The 17134-nt window shown below is 38.6% G+C and overlaps 1 protein-coding gene across 4 annotated transcripts in view; it reads left to right on the top strand.

The window, feature by feature from the left end:
• Window positions 1-17134, top strand: part of LOC119234519 (cytochrome P450 2C19-like) — a 48405-nt gene that overhangs the window by 12384 nt on the left and 18887 nt on the right. The window contains exons 7-9 of one of the 4 annotated variants that reach the window (XR_005122642.2): window positions 2466-2653; window positions 10884-11025; window positions 11765-12624. Coding sequence is in view for 2 of the 4 variants with exons in the window: in XM_054690209.1 (XP_054546184.1) it covers window positions 2466-2653; window positions 10884-11025; window positions 11765-11946 (512 nt within the window). In the remaining 2 variants the exon portion in view is untranslated. Of the gene's footprint in view, window positions 1-2465; window positions 2654-10883; window positions 11026-11764; window positions 12795-17134 lie in introns of those variants that run through there. The other 3 variants (XM_054690209.1, XM_037497504.2, XM_037497508.2) reach the window with 3 other exon arrangements.

Genomic DNA, 17134 nt, shown 5'->3' with positions numbered 1-17134 from the left:
TGAAAGCTTTCTCAGCATCTATTGATATTATCATATGGTTTTTATATTTCTTTTTGTTGATGTGTTGGATAACTGATTGATTTTCAGATGTTGAGCCATCCTTGTGTCCCTGGAATGAATCCTACTTGGTCGTGGTGAATTATCTTATGGATACATTGTTGGATTCTGGTAGCTAAAATTTTATTGAGGATTTTTGCATCAGTGTTCATTTGGGAGACTGGCCTGTAGTTTTCCTTTTTTGTGTGTCCTTGTTCAGTTTTGGCATTAGTGTAATGTTGGCTTCAGAGAAGGTGTTTGGTATTGTCCCTTCCTTCTCAATTTTTTGGAAGAGTTTGTGAAGAATAGGCACTAAACCGTCTCTGAATGTTTGGTAGAATTCATTTGTAAATCTATCAGGTCCTGGGCTTTTGTTTTGGGGGAGGTTTTTGATTATCATTTCATTTTGCTGCTTGTAATTGGTCTGTTTAGGTGTTCTATTTCTTCTTACTAGCTTTGGGTGATTGTAGAGTTGTAGGAATTTGTCCATCTCCTCTAGATTGTTGAAATTGTTTCCATATAACTGTTTACAGTAGTTACTGATTATTCTTTTGATTTCTGCTGTGTCCGTTGTGATTTCTCCTCTTTCATTTATGATCCTGTGTATTTGTGCTTTCTCCCTTTTTCCTTTGTGAGCCTGGCTAGAGGTTTGTCTATTTTATTGATTTTGTTGAAGAACCAGCTCTTGGTTTCATTGATATTTTGTATTGTTTTTTTAGTTTCAATTTTATTCATTTCTGCTTTGGTTTTTATTATTTCTTTTCTCCTACTGGTTTTGGGGTTTTTTTGTTTTTCTTTTTCTAGAACTTTGAGCTTTGAGATTAGGTTGTTTCTTTGAGTTCTTTCTTGTTTCTTGATGTGAGCCTCTATTGCTATATATTTTCCTCTTATTACTGCTTTTGCTGCATCCCATACATTTAGGAAATTGGTGTCCTCCTTGTCATTCAACTCAAAGAATTTTTTAGGGCCTCCCTGGTGGCACAGCGGTTGAGCACTGGGTTGCGAAGCGGCCCGCGGCCTCTGTAGCGCCGGTTCGATCCCCGGCTGCTCCCCGGCCACCGGAGGAGGGTCCCACATGGCGCGCAGACCTCTCCTGCAGCCCGCTGCTCCCCTCAGCAGTGTACTTCGGTCCTTCTCCCCGCTCTGGCTCTGGTGAATTCTCTCACCCTCCCGTGCTTCTGACTGTACCCAGTGCATGTATAAACAAAACAAACAAATAAATAAACATGCCTCTATTAATAAAAAAAAAAAAAAGAATTTTTTAATTTCTTCTTTGATCTCCTCATTAATCCAGTGGTCTTCCAGTAGTGTGGTTTTCAATCTCCACGAGGTAGGAGAGTTCCTTGCCTTCTTTTTATGGTTTATTTCTAGTTTGATGCCTTCATGGTCAGAAAAGATGGTTGGTATGATTTCAATCTTGGGGTATCTGTTGATGTTTGTCTTGTGTCCCAGTATGTGATCGATCCTGGAGAATGATCCATGTGCACTTGAGAAAAATGTGTACTCCGTTTTTCTTGGATCTAAGCCCAAGATCTCTAGATCCTTATTTAGAGCGTTAGTGTCTTTACTTATTTTTTGTCTCGTTGATCTATCCATTGTTGATAGTGGTGTGTTGAAATCTCCTACTACATATGTGTTTTCTCTGATGTCTGTTTTCAGAGATGACAATAGTTGTCTGATATATATTGGTGCTCCTTTGTTTGGTGAATATATGTTAATGAGTGTTATTTCTTCTTGAAGTATTGTCCCCTTGATCATAATGTAGTGACTGTTGGGGTCTCTTTTTATCTTTTTGAGTTTGAAACCTGTTTTATCTGATATAAGTATAGCTGTTCCTGCTTTCTTTTTTGGTCCATTTGCTTGTAGGATTGTTTTCCATCTTTTAACTTTGAGTCTATTTTTATCTTTTGTAGCTAAATGTGTTTCCTCGAGACAGCAAAAGGTTGGATTTTGTTTCTTAATCCAGCCTGCGACTCTGTGTCTTTTTATTGAAGAGTTTAGTCCATTTACATTTAGAGTTAATATTGATATGTTAACGTCTGTATTTGCCATTGTGTTTGTCTTTCCTTTGATTTTATTTATTTATTCTTTTAATAACTTTTTTTTTTTTGGCCTTCTTTCGTTGTTATTCATCCCTCTGAGGTTCTGGCTTTAGGATTCCTTGTAGTATTTTTTGGAGTGGTGGTTTAGTCGTAATGAAATTGCAGAGTTCCTGTTTGTCTGGGAAAGTCCTTATTCTTTCTTCATAGTGGAAGGAGAGCTTTGCGGTATAGAGTATTCTTGGTTGGCATATATATATATATATATGATGCAATTACCTCTTTATGTCTAGGTGTATTTCTTGGTACATATTGATGCTAATAATGATGTCGGGGGACTGATATAATAGGTGTTCTCTTTTCTCATCAGTCTTACTTGTGTTTTGTCAGCTAAGGCGCAGGAGGAGATAGAACGAGTGATTGGCAGACACCGGAGCCCCAGCATGCAGGACAAGAGCCACATGCCCTACATGGAAGCCTTGGTGCATGAGGTCCAGAGATACATTGACCTCCTCCCCGTGAACCTGCCCCATGCAGTGACCCGTGACACCAGATTCAGGAACTATCTCATCCCCAAGGTAGGTTGGTTGTATCTTTACTGACATCATGATTCTGCTCAGAAGTTCCTCTTTTCACAGCATGGGTCCAGTCCTCCAGACAAGCTGAGCAAAATATAAAAATCATATATGTGACAAGTTGATGAGTTTTGTGTTGTTTACATTTGAGACCACGAAGTTTGATGTTAGTTTTGGGCATCGGCACTATAAGTCTTTCACATTTGTTCTGTCTCTTTAATGAGTGGCTACTCTTACTATTTATATTACCAAATAATGTTAGCACCACTGAGTCAATATTCCAAAAGGGAGTTCTGGATTATATTAGATCAATTCAGAGTTATTGAATTTTTCTTTAATATTCTCTTTATTTTAGTACATTGGCTTGTAAATTTAGTTTTTGATTTTTCCTAAATACTTAATGTTATTGTTGTCACAATAATCTTTTTTTTTTCCTTAAAGATTTATTTATTTATTTATACAAGCACTGGGTACAGTCAGAAGCGCGGGAGGGTGAGAGAATTCACTAGAGCCAGAGCGGGGAGCAGAGCAGGCAGAAGGACCAAAGTACACTGCTGAGGGGAGCAGCAGGCGGCAGGAGAGCTCTGCGCGCCATGTGGGACCCTCCTCCGGTGGCCGGGGAGCAGCCGGGGATCGAACCGGTGCTGCAGAGGTTTTGGGCAGCTTTGCAACACAGAACTCAACCGCTGCGCCACTGTGGAGGCCCTTGTCACAATAATCTTTAAGTCCCTTTACATTACTTTTATCTGTCATAGTGAAGTAAAATCACTTTCAAACTCTGATGACCTTACACGGACAACCTTTTTATTTTGTTAAGATTTGTTTATTTATGCATACAAGAACTAGGGTACAGGCCAGAGGTGCAGGGGGTGAGAAGATTCACCAGTGACAGGGTGGGGAGCAGAACAGGCGGATTGACTGAAATACACTGCTGAGGGGAGCAGCAGGTGAGACAGGAGATGTCTGCTGTGCCATGTAGGTCACCTCCCTGGACAGGGATCAAACTCATGCTGCAGAACTCGTGCTGCAGTAGCTGCGGATTGCTTCATTGTGCTGACACTTAACCACTTGCGCCACCAGGGCGGTCCAAAAACCTTTTAACTTTAGAGTGATTACTGATACTTTGTTCCTAGACTACTTTGTAATTTCTGCATATATCATGCTGCTATCTTTATTTCCTTTCTGATATGTAGGAGAGTGGAAATTTATCATCTCACTGTTGGAAAGGTTGTCTTTTGTATATCTTGGAAGATACTCTTCATCATATTAGGAACTGTATCCTCTTATTTTTTATCATTTTTTGTCAGAATGTATATCAAGTTTATAATATCAGTTTCTGTCTCTGTTGGTATGGCTTTCCATATTCGCCTCACTTTTCCTGGTAGATATCTCTTTTAAGTATACACACGGCTTGATTTGAGTGGCTACATTTTGTTCAGGACTTTCCTATTTCTATTTGTAAGAGACTTCTGTGAGATGGTGGTCTACTTTCATTATTTTGCATGGGGCTGTCCAGTGTTCCCAGCACTATTTACTGAAGAGATTTTGCTTGTTCTATCATTTACTGTTGACTTCTTGGTCTTGATTAATTCTCCTTATGTGTTGGGGTGTATTTCAGGACTCTCAGTTTTCTTCCATTGATCTGTGTGTTCTTATTCCATCCAGTGCTTTCTAATGCATAATTTCTGTGTCTATTCACACCTCCCACTTGGTATTCTGCAAACTACTATTTAATTTGAAGCCAGGATATTTACTATTAAAATTTAAAATGAGGGCCTCCCCGGTGGCGCAGCTGTTGAGCGCTGGGTTGCGATGCAGCGCAGGTTCGGTCTCTGGCCACCGGGCGAGGGTCCCACATGGTGCAGCAGACCTCTTCTGCCGCCCACTGCTCCCCTCAGCAGTGTATTTCGTCAGTCTGCCTGTTCTGTTTCCCGCTCTGGCTCTGGTGAATTCTCTCACCCTCCTGTGCTTCTGACTATACCCCGTGCTTGTATAAATAAATAAATCTTAAAAAATAAAATAAAATAAAATATATAAAAAAATAATAAAATTTAAAAATGAGATAAATTAACATTAGTATTTTGTTGAGGAAAGAATATAATAAGATGCAAGACTAATGCTCGTCTTTGGAGAACAGAGAATTAATGGCTTTACTAAGAGATCATGGGACTTGCCTGATAATTGCAGCTTTGTTTCAAGGATTAGGATCACATTCACTGTTTTCACCAAAGGACATAATGAAGAAAATACTTCCTGTGTTTATAGTTGGGTCAAAGAGTCATTGAACTCATTCTCCTATTTCAAGGTCAATAATAATAGGGCCTGGGGGTAAGTAGGATTGTCCATCTTTCCCATTTGCTCTGATTGGGAATGATCATTCCCCTCTGCTTGGGATACACTGACATAGAATATGCAATACTGCGCAGCTGAATGTGCCTTCTATCATTACATAATGATTTCTGCTCTCAAACCTGGATCCATGGACCAAGGTATGGTCTAAGACAGACGTTGGTAAAAACTTTCTCTAGTGGGCCATACTGTAAACATTTTAAATTTTATGGTGCTTGGAGCTTCTGACACCAGTGCTGATCTGCCATTGTAGCGTGGAATCCATCAACGTTTTACCTCCTTTGTTTAGTACTGATCCGTTCAAGTAATTTTTACTTTGGTAAAAGTAGTGTTGAAACAGTGGTCATGATTCTGTATGAATATCCATTGTTTGAACAACATTTGATGAGAATATATTTGCTGTATCTTTTTATTTTTGAGGGAGAAAAGGTGTTTTTATTTAATGGGTATAGAATTTGTTTTACAAGATGAAAGAATTCTGGAGATGTGTTTCACAACAATGACATATTTTACACTACTGAACTGTACACTTACAGATGGCTAAGGTGGTAAGTTTTATGTTTATTATCATAATTAAAATAAAGTACACTCAAAAAACATTTTTCATTGCTGATATGTTGATAGTAAATTTGGTGTTGTCCACAAATATGTTGACCTTGATCTGGAAAGATAGCAGGGACACCGATTTTCTCTCACTTCCTCCCTGTCTTTTTTTTTTTTTTTTTTTTTTTTTTTGGATAAGAGAGTATAACTATCTTTAATCTGCCATGGTTATTTTGCTGGCTTTTAAAATTTTTAAAAAAATTTTCTTACATTGTTCTATTTTGTGCCGCTTTTTTTAAAAAAGATTTATTTATTTATGCATACAAGAGCTGGGGTACAGGCCAGAGATGCAGGGAGGGAGGGTGTGTGTGAGAGGATTCACCAGAAACAGAGCAGGGAACAGAACAGGCAGACTAACTGAAATAAACTGCTGAGGGGAGCAGCGGGCGAGACAGGAGAGGTCTGCTTCGCCATGTGGGTTGCTCCCTGGCTGGCCGGGGATCGAATTCGTGCTGCAGAGGCTGCAGGTTGCTTCTTAGTGTGGTGCTTAACCCCTTGCGCCACCAGGCAGGCCCTGTACCGTCTATTTTTATATTCTTACATTATTCATTTTCATACTATATTTGATTTCTCAGCTCAGGTCTAGTCCCCATAAATCTCCCACCACCACACCACCCATGAACCATCACTACAGTCCCTTGTGCTCTCCCCTCCCCTTATCTGAGCCATCTCTCTCCCCCTCCCTTGCTGCATCCCTACATCTATAGTTTGCCTGCAAATTTTCCCTTTCTCTTTTTTTTGACCCTTAGTTTGGTTTCCCTATATTCTTCCTGTAAATTGAAAACATCTGATATTTTTCTTTTTCCTTCTTACTCATTTCACTGAGTATAATCCCTTCTTGTGCCATCCATGTTGCTGTGAATGGCATGAGTTTATCATTTTTGATTGCTGAAAAGTATTCCTTTGTGTATATATATACACACATCTTGTTAATCCAGGAATCTGTTTTGGGGCATTTAGGTTGTTTCCATATCTTACCTATTATAAATAATGCTGCAATAAACATAGGAATGCAGGGTTCCTTTTCAGTTAATGTTTAATGTTTTTGCGTCCTTTGGTTAGATTCCTAGCAGTGGAATCTCTGGGTCATATGGTAGATTGATTTTCAGTCCTTTGAGGAGCCTCCACACAGTTTTCTATAGTGGTTGGACCAGTTTACATTTGCGCCAGCAGTGTAAGAGGGTTCCTTTTCTCCACATCCTTGCCAGCATTTGTTGTTGCCAGTTTTTTTAATATAGGTCTTTGTCACTGGTGTGAGGTGGTATTTCATTGTGGTTTTGATTTGCATTTTCCTGATTATAAGTAATGTTGAGCATGTTTTTATGTATCTTTTGGCCATTTGCATTTCTTCTTTGGAGAATTGCCTTTTTATTTGCTAAGCCCATTTTTATTTATTTATTTTTTTTAATGAGAAACAGCTCAATTTTTATTTTATTTATTTTATATATTTTTTACATCTTTTTCATTTTTGCACAGTACGCAATATGCATTTTCATCTTGTTTATAGTCCCCATACAGTTCCTGCCCACCTTATTTTGACCATAATACCTCCTATCACCCTCCTCCCCCCATATAGTATGTCTCTGGTTTATAGTTGCTTGTCGATTTTGATTTTTTTCATTATTATAATTAGTCTTTTTCCTGGTCCCGTATTTAGGTTTTCTAAATTCCTGCTATGAGTGAGACCATCCCGTATTTTTCTTTTTCTTTCTGACTTATTTTACTGAGCATGATCTCTTCTAGCTCCATCCATGTTGCTGCAAATTGCATGAGTTTATCTTTCTGATTGCTGTATTCCATTTTGTATATGTACCACATCTTCTTGATCCAGTTATCTATTTTAGGGCATTTGGGTTGTTTCCATAGCTTAGCTATTGTAAATAGTGCTGCAATAAACATAGAGGTGCAGGTGCCCTTTTGAATGAATGATTCTGTGTCTTTTGGGTAAGTACCTACAAGTGGAATTGCTGGATCATATGGAAGCGCCATCTTTAGCAGGCTGAGGAATCTCCACACAGCTTTCCATAGTGGTTGGAGCATTTTGCACCCCACCAGCAGTGCAGGAGTGTTCCATTTTCTCCTTGCATTTGCGCCAACATTTTTTAACTGGGTTGTTTATTTTTCCTGAGTTTTGTAAGCTCTTTGTAGATCTTTGATTTAAGTCCTTTATCGATTGTGTGGAGTACAGATATTTTGTACCAATCTGTGGATTGTCTTTTTGTTTTGATATTGTCTCTTTTGCTGTACAGAAGTTTTTAGTTTGTAGTAGTCCCAGCTGTTTATCTTTTCCTTCATTTTCTGTGCTTCTGGGATGAGTTCTGAAAGATGTTTCTGAGATGTATGTTGTGGAGTATTGTGCCTATGTGTTTTATTCCATATATTTTCTGGTTTCAGGTCTTACATTAAAGCCTTTTTTATAAAGAATCATTCCTTTATTGTAAGATTTTTATTTATTATATTTATTATGTGTAGAAGAACTGGGGTGTAGACCAGAGGTTCAGGGGGAAGGGTGAGAGGATTCAACAGAAAGCGTAGGGAACAAAAAAGGCAGATCTACTAAGGGGAGGACTGGGTAAAACAGGAGATTTCTGCTGCCCCATGTGGATTAGTTCCCTGGCTGGGGATCAAACTCAGGCGCTCTCCATGGGCCTTCATGGTGGTAACGCTGAGACTTAACTGCTAGGCCACATATACATTTTTCTCCAGGTGGAGTTGATTTTTTTTTTTTATAGCTTTTTTTTTATGCATGTAAGAACAGGGACATAGGCCAGTGAGTAAGCAGATTCAGTAGAGACATATCAGGGAGGAGAGCAAGCAGATCTATTGAGATACTCTGCTGAGGGGGGCAGTGACCGAGACAGGAGAGGTCTGCTGCAGGATGTGGGTTAGCTCCATGGCTGGGGATCAAGCTCACACTGCAGTGGCTGGCAATAGCTTGATAGTCCTGAAACTTTAACCTCTACGCCACCAGGGAGGTCCCATCTTTTATTTATTTATTTGTTTATTTTTTTAAAAATTTATTTATTGTCTTAATGTGGGATCATTTTTTTTTAAATTTTATTTTTATATTCCCCATACAATTGCAGCCCCCTTATTTTGACCCCAAATCCTCCTTTCCCCGACCCCCACCCCTCATAGAGTGTCTCTGGTTCATAGTTGTTTGTTGATTTTGATTTTCACTTTCTTATAGTTATTCATTTTCCTGTTCCCTTATTTAAGTTTTCTAGATTCCTGCTATGAGTGAGACCATCCAGTATTTTTCTTTTTCTTTCTGGCTTATTTCGCTGAGCATGATCCCTTCCAGCTTCATCCATGTTGCTGCAAATTGCATGTGTTTATCTTTTTTGAATGCTGAGTAGTATTCCATGGTGTATATGTACCACATCTTCTTGAGCCAGTCATCTATTTTGGGGCATTTGGGTTGTTTCCAAAGATTAGCTATTGTAAACAGTGCTGCTATAAACATAAGGGTGCAGGTGCTCTTTGGAATTGATGTTTCTGTGTCCTTTGGGTAAATACCTAGGAGTGGAATAGCTGGATCATATAGAAGCTCTATGTTTACTAGGTCAAGAAATCTCCACACAGCTCTCCATAGTGGTTGGACCAGTTTGCACTCCCACCAACAGTGCAGGAGAGTTCCTTTTTCTCCACATCCTCGCCAACATTTGTTGTTGCTAGTTTTTTTAATATGTGCCATTCTCACTGGTGTAAGATGGTATCTCATTGTAGTTTTGATTTGCGTTTCCCTGATTACAAGTGATGTTGAACATTTTTTCATATGCCTGTTGGCCATTTGCATTTCCTCTTCAGAGAAGTTTCTTTTTAGTTCTTCTGCCCATTTTTTGACTGGATTATTTTGTTTTTGTTGAGTTTCATCAGCTTTTTGTAGATTTTGGTGATAAGTCCTTTATCAGTGTTGTGTGCCAAAATGTTCAGGGAGGCCCCATTTTAAGTTGAATTTTGTGTGTGCTGTGAGGTAATAATCTAGTTTCATTCTTTAGAATTTAGCGGTCCAATTTTGCCAGCACCATTTATTTAAAAGATTTTCCTTTTTGCACTGCGTAATCTCTTTTCCTTTGTCACAGATCAGTTGACCATATATGTGTGGCTTTATTTCTGGGTTTTCAATTCAGAGTTATGTTTTCTAGAGACTAGATTCCCATTATGATTTTGCCAAGAGAAGCACATAAGTGCTCTGTATGGCCCACTGAAACCCAATGAGGCAGCTGAGGGTACCTGAAGTCACTTATTCCATTATGGCCATGCTATGTTCCCCTCATGATAACATGGTACTTGTCAGATCTCTCCCTTGGCAAAGGTTGTGGATTTTACATTCATTAATCAAAATCTGTGTTATGGTGCTTTAGGAATATGTGAGTATCGTGCTGTCTAATCATTCCTCCAATACTAGAATCCCTTGATCACACTCGATTAAATTAGTGATCCTAACAGAATTGTTCAAAATGACTATATTTCTAATTTTGTCATCCTTTCTGTGTTTGTGGCTGGGATCAATCTGTGATGAAATCAATGCCATATATTTTTTTGAAGTTTTATTTATTCATACAAAACTGGGGTACAGGCCAGAGATGTGGGGGGTGAGAGGATTCACCAGAGACAGAGTGGGGAACAGAACAGGCAGATTGACAGTGCAGAGGGGAGCAGCGGGCAAGTCAGGAGAGGTCTGCAGCGCCATGTGGGTAGCTCCCTGGCTGGTGATCGAAATTGTGCTGCAGTGGCTGCAGATAGCTTTATAGATTGCGTCTTAACCCCTTGTGCCACTAGGGAGGTCCTATGCCATATTTTTGAATTAATACAAACAGCTCGCTGGGGCCATGATAAAAAAGCAATGAGTTGTTACTGTACTTACTTTATTATCACATAAGTTATTTTTAATTCGATTGTCTATTTACAAAAGGTCTACAACTCCAAACATTTCAAACTTGGATAAAGATTTCCATTTGCGATCATAATCCATGTATGAGATGAGTAAACACTGAAATGATAAAATCAAGATACTGGCAAGGAAATACCCCCAGGTCTAAATGTGATGAGCAGGATGGCTTCAGAGGTCTGGCACTGAGGGTCTGGGTACTCAATACTACAGATGCCACTTAGCAGCATCAGGCCACTGGTGTTATGCTGGTTCTTATTTATTGCTTGTTCTCTCTGACTTAGAATGTCCTTTCCTTCGTGGTTAGGTTTTTTCTTCTTTAAATGGTAAGATTTGACTGACTGATTTGTACCTTTTCGTGGGCATAGTTTAAATAATTTTTTCCAGGGCACAACCATATTGACGTCGCTGACTTCTGTGCTGCATAGTAGCAAAGAATTCCCCAACCCAGAGGTGTTTGACCCTGGCCACTTCCTGGACGAGAGTGGCAACTTTAAGAAGAGTGACTACTTCATGGCTTTTTCAGCAGGTAGTGTATCTTTTGTATTCTTTGTGCATCTGAAGACAAAATACCTTGTGAGGATTGTTTGGAACTTCCATAGAAACCTTCCAAGGCTGGTGCAGGTGCTCTTGACCATTAGCAGGACATCCCTGTGTCCATGCACTTTCCCTCCTCATGATGCAGTTTTTTTATTGAGCCAGATCACTGCAGAATTGGGGAATTAATCCAGTTCTTCAAATTGAGAATTGATTTAGATCGAGAAAATATAAGATTATAAGATTAGTGCATCTGAAAATATAAGATTAGTGCATCTTGTGCAAAGGAACAGCACTGTAATATAAAACCTGAAATTTCACGGTGTGTTGGAGATTGCTAAAGAGCAGGTCTACTTGGAGTGGAGAACTGAGACTATGAAGACGAGGAAGATCATGAACACCAGATCCATGCAGCAGAAAACAAAACAAAGTATGTGTTTCTAGAAAAATATTGATGGAAAATTGAGTTGTTCAACAGGTGATTGTAATGTGAGAATACTTAAGTGTTTGGCACAGTAATGATAATAAGTAAACATTTGTTGAAAGGAGGATACCTATTCATTAACATTAGATGGATTGCACTCCTGTCCGCCCTTTGTCCATCTATCTATCCAACCATCCTGCCTTCCATCATACCTCAGCTTTCATCAAATAGTTATTGCACATTCTCTTTCTGAGGCCAGAAACACAGTGTTCAAGGATCATCTCCTCTGTGTGCTTGTTATTTTCAGGAAAACGGGCATGTGCAGGAGAGGGCCTGGCCCGCATGGAGCTGTTTTTATTCCTGACCACCATCTTACAGAAGTTTACCTTGAAGTCTGTTATTGACCCCAAGGACATTGACACCACCGCAGTTGTCAATGGATTTGTTTCTGTGCCTCCTCCTTACCAGATCTGCTTCATTCCTTTGTGAGGAAGGACAGACCATCAGGCTTCTGCTGTGATGTCCACAAGTCCCATTCAGCTGACGCCCCTGTCATCTCCTTTTCTCTTCCTTCCCCTTCTGGTAATGTTGTCGCCGACCTCTCCTCTCCTTGTCACCCCATTCTGTCAGGATCCAGGCACGAACATCCCATCTCCAAAGTAGGATTTCCAAAGTTCCATGGTACAAATATATGTATAGCTTCTCCTTGCTCTGTAACATTGTATTGGGTAGCTCATATGCCAATACTTATCTGGTATTGAGTAGTTAGTTCTGTGTCATCAGTGGGACAGAGTGAGATGGTTGGTGTATGTAATACAGACATTTCTCCTCTATATGTTCTAAATAAAACTCACAATCTGATGAACCATTTCTCATGCTGTCCTCCTTTGTGTGTAATGCAGATAACAAATGGAAGAAAATATTATAAAAGGAGGCCCTGCTCAGACAAGGACAAAAGGCTTGAGGGCAGACCAGCGTGTGACCTAGAATTACTTGGGGTTTGGATTTGCAAGTGAGAGAAGTTGTATTCAGGAGCAGCTTCATGTGAAGAAAAATATGACATCAGCGATTCAAAAGTGTCTATTTCTATTGCGTTCTAGAAGCGGCAAAAGTAATCCGTCGTTCTAGAATCCCGAGCTGTGTTGATTCAGAGGATGGTTATTCTAGGTAAAGATCTGGGGTGCTTGTTCAGGGTATTGGGATTTTTCTGTGCCTTGATGATTCGTTACTTGGTTGTTGGTGCTTTAGTATGATATTAGCTGTAGTTTTGTCTCAACCACTGATCAGTTGTTGTCAGGGGTGGGATAGAAGAGATGAGTAATGCAGCACCGATTTTTAGGACGGTGAATGTATTCTTGTGATACTATGTTAAATACATGTCCTCCTCTTTTTATCTCTCACCCTCCCACGTTTCTGACCTGTACCCCAGCTATTTTATAAATAAAAAATAAATCTTTTTAATTTTATTTTTATATTCCCCAACAATTGCAACCCCTTATTTTAACCCATTTCCTCCCGCCCCCCGCCCCCATAGTGTATCTCTGGTTCATAGTTGTTTGTTCATTTTGATTTTTTCTTTCTTACAATTACTCTTTTTCCTGGTCCCTTATTTAGGTTTTAAAAAGTAAATCTTAAAAAAATAATCCATAGAATGTGCATCACTTGAGGGAATACTGATGTAATCTATGCATTTTATATATAAGGTCAGTGTTGTTACATCAGTTGTAAGAAATGGAACACAACAGAAGGTGAGGTTCCTAATGGTCGGAGAGACTTCATGTGGGTGGGGAGGGGACATATGGCAACATGTACTTAATATTTAGTTTTGCTTTGACCCTAAAACTTAAAAAAAACTCAAAAACCTATTAAAAAAAGAAAATCCTTAAATCACAAGTCTAGCCAAGGTGAGGTTTACATTACTCTGTGACACCAGAAAGCTTAATGCCCTCTTGTTCGTAGGATAGGGATTGGATGGCTATTTGATATGAGATATCATTGAACTGGGAGGGAAATCTGAGATTAGAAGAATAGAATTTTTTTTTTAGTAAATACATTTTTATATATATAATTTATTTATATATAGTTTACATCATTGTTCGTCTGTACAATGTTTGCTTTCTTCTCTCATTGTAGTCCCTATATTCACCCATGCAACATCACCATAGTCCCTTGTGCCTGCCCTTCTCTGTTTTATTCCCTCTGCCTTCCCCTCCCCTGAAGAATGTCTGATTTATTATTGCCTACTAATTTTTAAATTTATTGTTATTATTTTTTTCCCTGATCCATTTTTGGTTCCCCTATATTCCTTCCTATATGCGAAAGCATCCTATATTTTTCTTTTTGCTTCTGATTATTTCACTGAATATAATCCCTTCTAGCTCCATCCATGTTGCTGCGAATGGCATGAGTTTATGGTTTTTCGTTGCTGAATAGTATTCCATCGTGCATGTATACCATGTCCTTGTGATCCAGTCATCTATTTTTGGGCATTTGGATGGTTTCCATATCGTTCCTATTATAGGTAGTGGTGCAATAAACATAGGTGTGGAGGTATCCTTTTGAATTAATATTTTTGTGTTGTTTGGGTAGATTTCTAAGAGTGGAATTGCTGGGTCATATGGTAGCTCCATTTTTAACCTCCACACAGCTTTCCATAGTGGTGGACCAGTTAATATTACCACCAGCAGTGTAGGAAAGGTCCTTTTTCCCACATCCTCACCAACATTTATTGTTTCCTGTTTTTTTAATATGTACCATTTTTTTTTTTTTTTTTTTTTTTTTTGTGGAACCCTCCCTCGCCGGCTGCTGGGGAACGAACTGGCTCTGCAGAGGCTGCGGGCAGCCTCGCAGCCCAGGGCTCAACCACTGTGCCACCAGGGGAGGCCCAATATGTACCATTCTTACTGGTGTAAGGCGGTATCTCATTGTTTTTTTGATCTGTATTTTGCTTATTATAAGGGATGTTGAACACTTTTTTCATATACTTGGCCATTTGCATTTCCTCTTTGGGAAAGTGTCCTTTTGGCTCTTCTGCCCATTTTTTTGACTGGATTGTTTACTTTGTTTTTGGTGAGTCATGTGAGTTTTTTGTAGATCTTTGTGATCAGTCCCTTTTCAGTTGTGTTGTGTGCAAAATTTTCTCCCAAACAGTAGGCTGTTACTTTGTTTTGGTTAATGTCTCTTTTGTTGTACAGAGCTTTTTAGTTTGATGTACTCCCAACTGTTCATCTTTTTCTTCACTTTCTTTGCTTTGGGGGATAAGTCTTTAAAGATGTTACTGAGATATATTCATGTAGTGTTTTACCTATATTTTTTTCTCTATATTTTGTGGTTTCAGGTCTTATGTTCAATTTTTTTACCATTTTGGGTTGATTTTTGTGCATGATAAGAGGTAGTGGTCTAGTTTCAAATTTTTGCATGTGGTTCTCCAGTTTTCCCAGCACCATTTATTGAACAAACTGTCCTTGTTCCAGTGCATAGTCTTTGCTCCTCTCCCAAAGATTCGTTGTCCATATATGTGTGGCTTTATTTCTGCATTTTCTATTCGACTCCATTGGTCTGTGAGTCTGTTTTTGTTCCAGTATCATACTGTTTGAATTATTATGGCTTTGTAGTATAGTTTGAAGTTTGTGATTCCATGTGAATTTCATCAATATTTGTTCTGAGATTTTTATCAACATTGCGTTGACTCTATATATTGCTTTCATTAGGATGGCCATTTTAGTAATGTTACTTCTTCCAGTCGTGAGCAGGGATGTCTCTCCATTTCTTTGTGTCTTCTTCTATTTCTTTAACAATGTTTTATAATTTTCTTTGTATAGGTCCTTCACCTCCTTCATTAAGTTTATTCCCAGGTATTTGATATTTTTTGTTTCAATTTTAAATTGGATGGTTTCTTTATTTCTTTTTGTTCTAATGGATTGTTTGCATATAGGACAGCTTCTGATTTTTGTGTGTTGATTTTGTATCCTGATACTTTACTAAAGTGGTTTATTATTTTAATTAGTTTTTTTTGTGGAGTTTTTAGAATTCTTCATTATCATATTGTCTGCATATAGTGATAATTTTACTTCTTCTTTCCCCATTTGAATTCCTTGTGTCTTACTTTTGTCTTATTGCTCTGACAAGTATGTCCAGCGTTATATTGAACAGCAGTGGTGAGAGTGGACACCTTTGTCTTGTTTCTGATTTTTTTTTAAAGATTTATTTATTTATACAAGCACTGGGTACTGTCAGAAGCGTGGGAGGGTGAGAGAATTCACCAGAGCCAGAGTGGAGAGCAGAATAGGCAGACTGATTAAGTACACTGCTGAGGGGAGCAGCTGGCGGCAGGAGCGGTCTGTGCACCATATGGGACCCTCGCCCCGAGGCCGGGGATCGAACTGGTGCTGTGGAGGCTGCGGGCAGCTTCACAACCCAGCACTTAACCGCTGTTCCACCAGTGGAGGCCCATTGTTCCTGATCTTCATGAAAAGGCTATTAGCTTTTCACCATGGAGAATCATATTGGCTATGACTTTGCCATAGATAGCTTTTGTCATGTTAAGCTATGTTCCTTGTATCTTTCGAGGGCTTTACTTATAAATGGATGTTGAACTTTGTCAAATGCTTTCTCAGAATGTATTGATAACGATCATATGGTTTTTCTTTTTCTTTTTGTTGTTGTGTTCGATTACATTAATTGATTTGTGGATTTTGTACCATGCATGTGTCCCTGGAATAAATCCCACTTGGTCATGGTGTATCATCCTTTTGATGCATTGTTGGATTCTGTTGGCAAGGATGGGTTTGAGAATTTTTGTCTAAGTGTTCATTAGGAAGATTGGCCTGTAGTTTTCTTTTTTGTGTGTTGTTTTTGTGTTAGTGTAATGTTGACTTCATGAAACATACTTGGTGATACTCCTTTCTCAATTTAAAGAAAGAGTGTGTGTAGAATAGGCACATTCAGAACGTTCATTTCTGAATATTATGTAAAATTCATTTGTGAAGCAGATCTGGTCCTGGCCTTTTGTTTTGGGGGAGGGTTTGTACTGTTTCAATTTCACTGCTTGTAATTGCTATGTTTTGGTGTTCTATTTCCTCTTTATCTAGCTTTGGATGATTATATTATTCTAGGAATTTGTCCATCTCTTCTAGATTGTTGAACTTGTCTGCATATAACTGTTCACATTAACCTCTGATCATTCCTTTGATTTCTACTGAGTCTGTTCTACCTTCTTGCTTTCAATTATTATGCTATTTTTTGTGTTTTCTCTCATTTTTCTTCATTATCCTGATAGAGGTTTGTCTATTTTATTTTTTGAAGAACCAACTTTAGGTTTCATTGATCTTTTGGATTATTTTTCAATTTTATTTCTGTTTATATTTTTATTATATCCTATAGAAGAAAAGGTCTTGTACTAATGCAATGGTGATTCTCTATCTTACTGAGTCACAACTGCTCATTTAAAAAAATAAAGGTTAGTTGCTTTGTATCTTTAAAATATGTGTGACTCTCATAGAAGAGGGATGTTTAATTCTCAAAGGATAAAATAGATGTTCGAAGAATGTGAATTTCTTTTATACAAAATAAGTAGGTGAGGTTCTTTTAGACTATAGAACTATGTGAAGAAGCCATCAAATTGCTGCTTTTCTTTGTTCTGGGCAAGGTTACATTGAGTCTTGGACTTACTCAATTT

Source organism: Talpa occidentalis, unplaced genomic scaffold, assembly GCF_014898055.3.
Source record: "Talpa occidentalis isolate TD23 unplaced genomic scaffold, MPIMG_talOcc4v2.1 talOcc4.8, whole genome shotgun sequence".
NCBI classification, from domain to species: domain Eukaryota; kingdom Metazoa; phylum Chordata; class Mammalia; order Eulipotyphla; family Talpidae; genus Talpa; species Talpa occidentalis.
The sequence above is the reverse complement of the archived record's forward strand: the minus strand, read 5'-3'. Positions and strand labels throughout refer to the sequence as shown.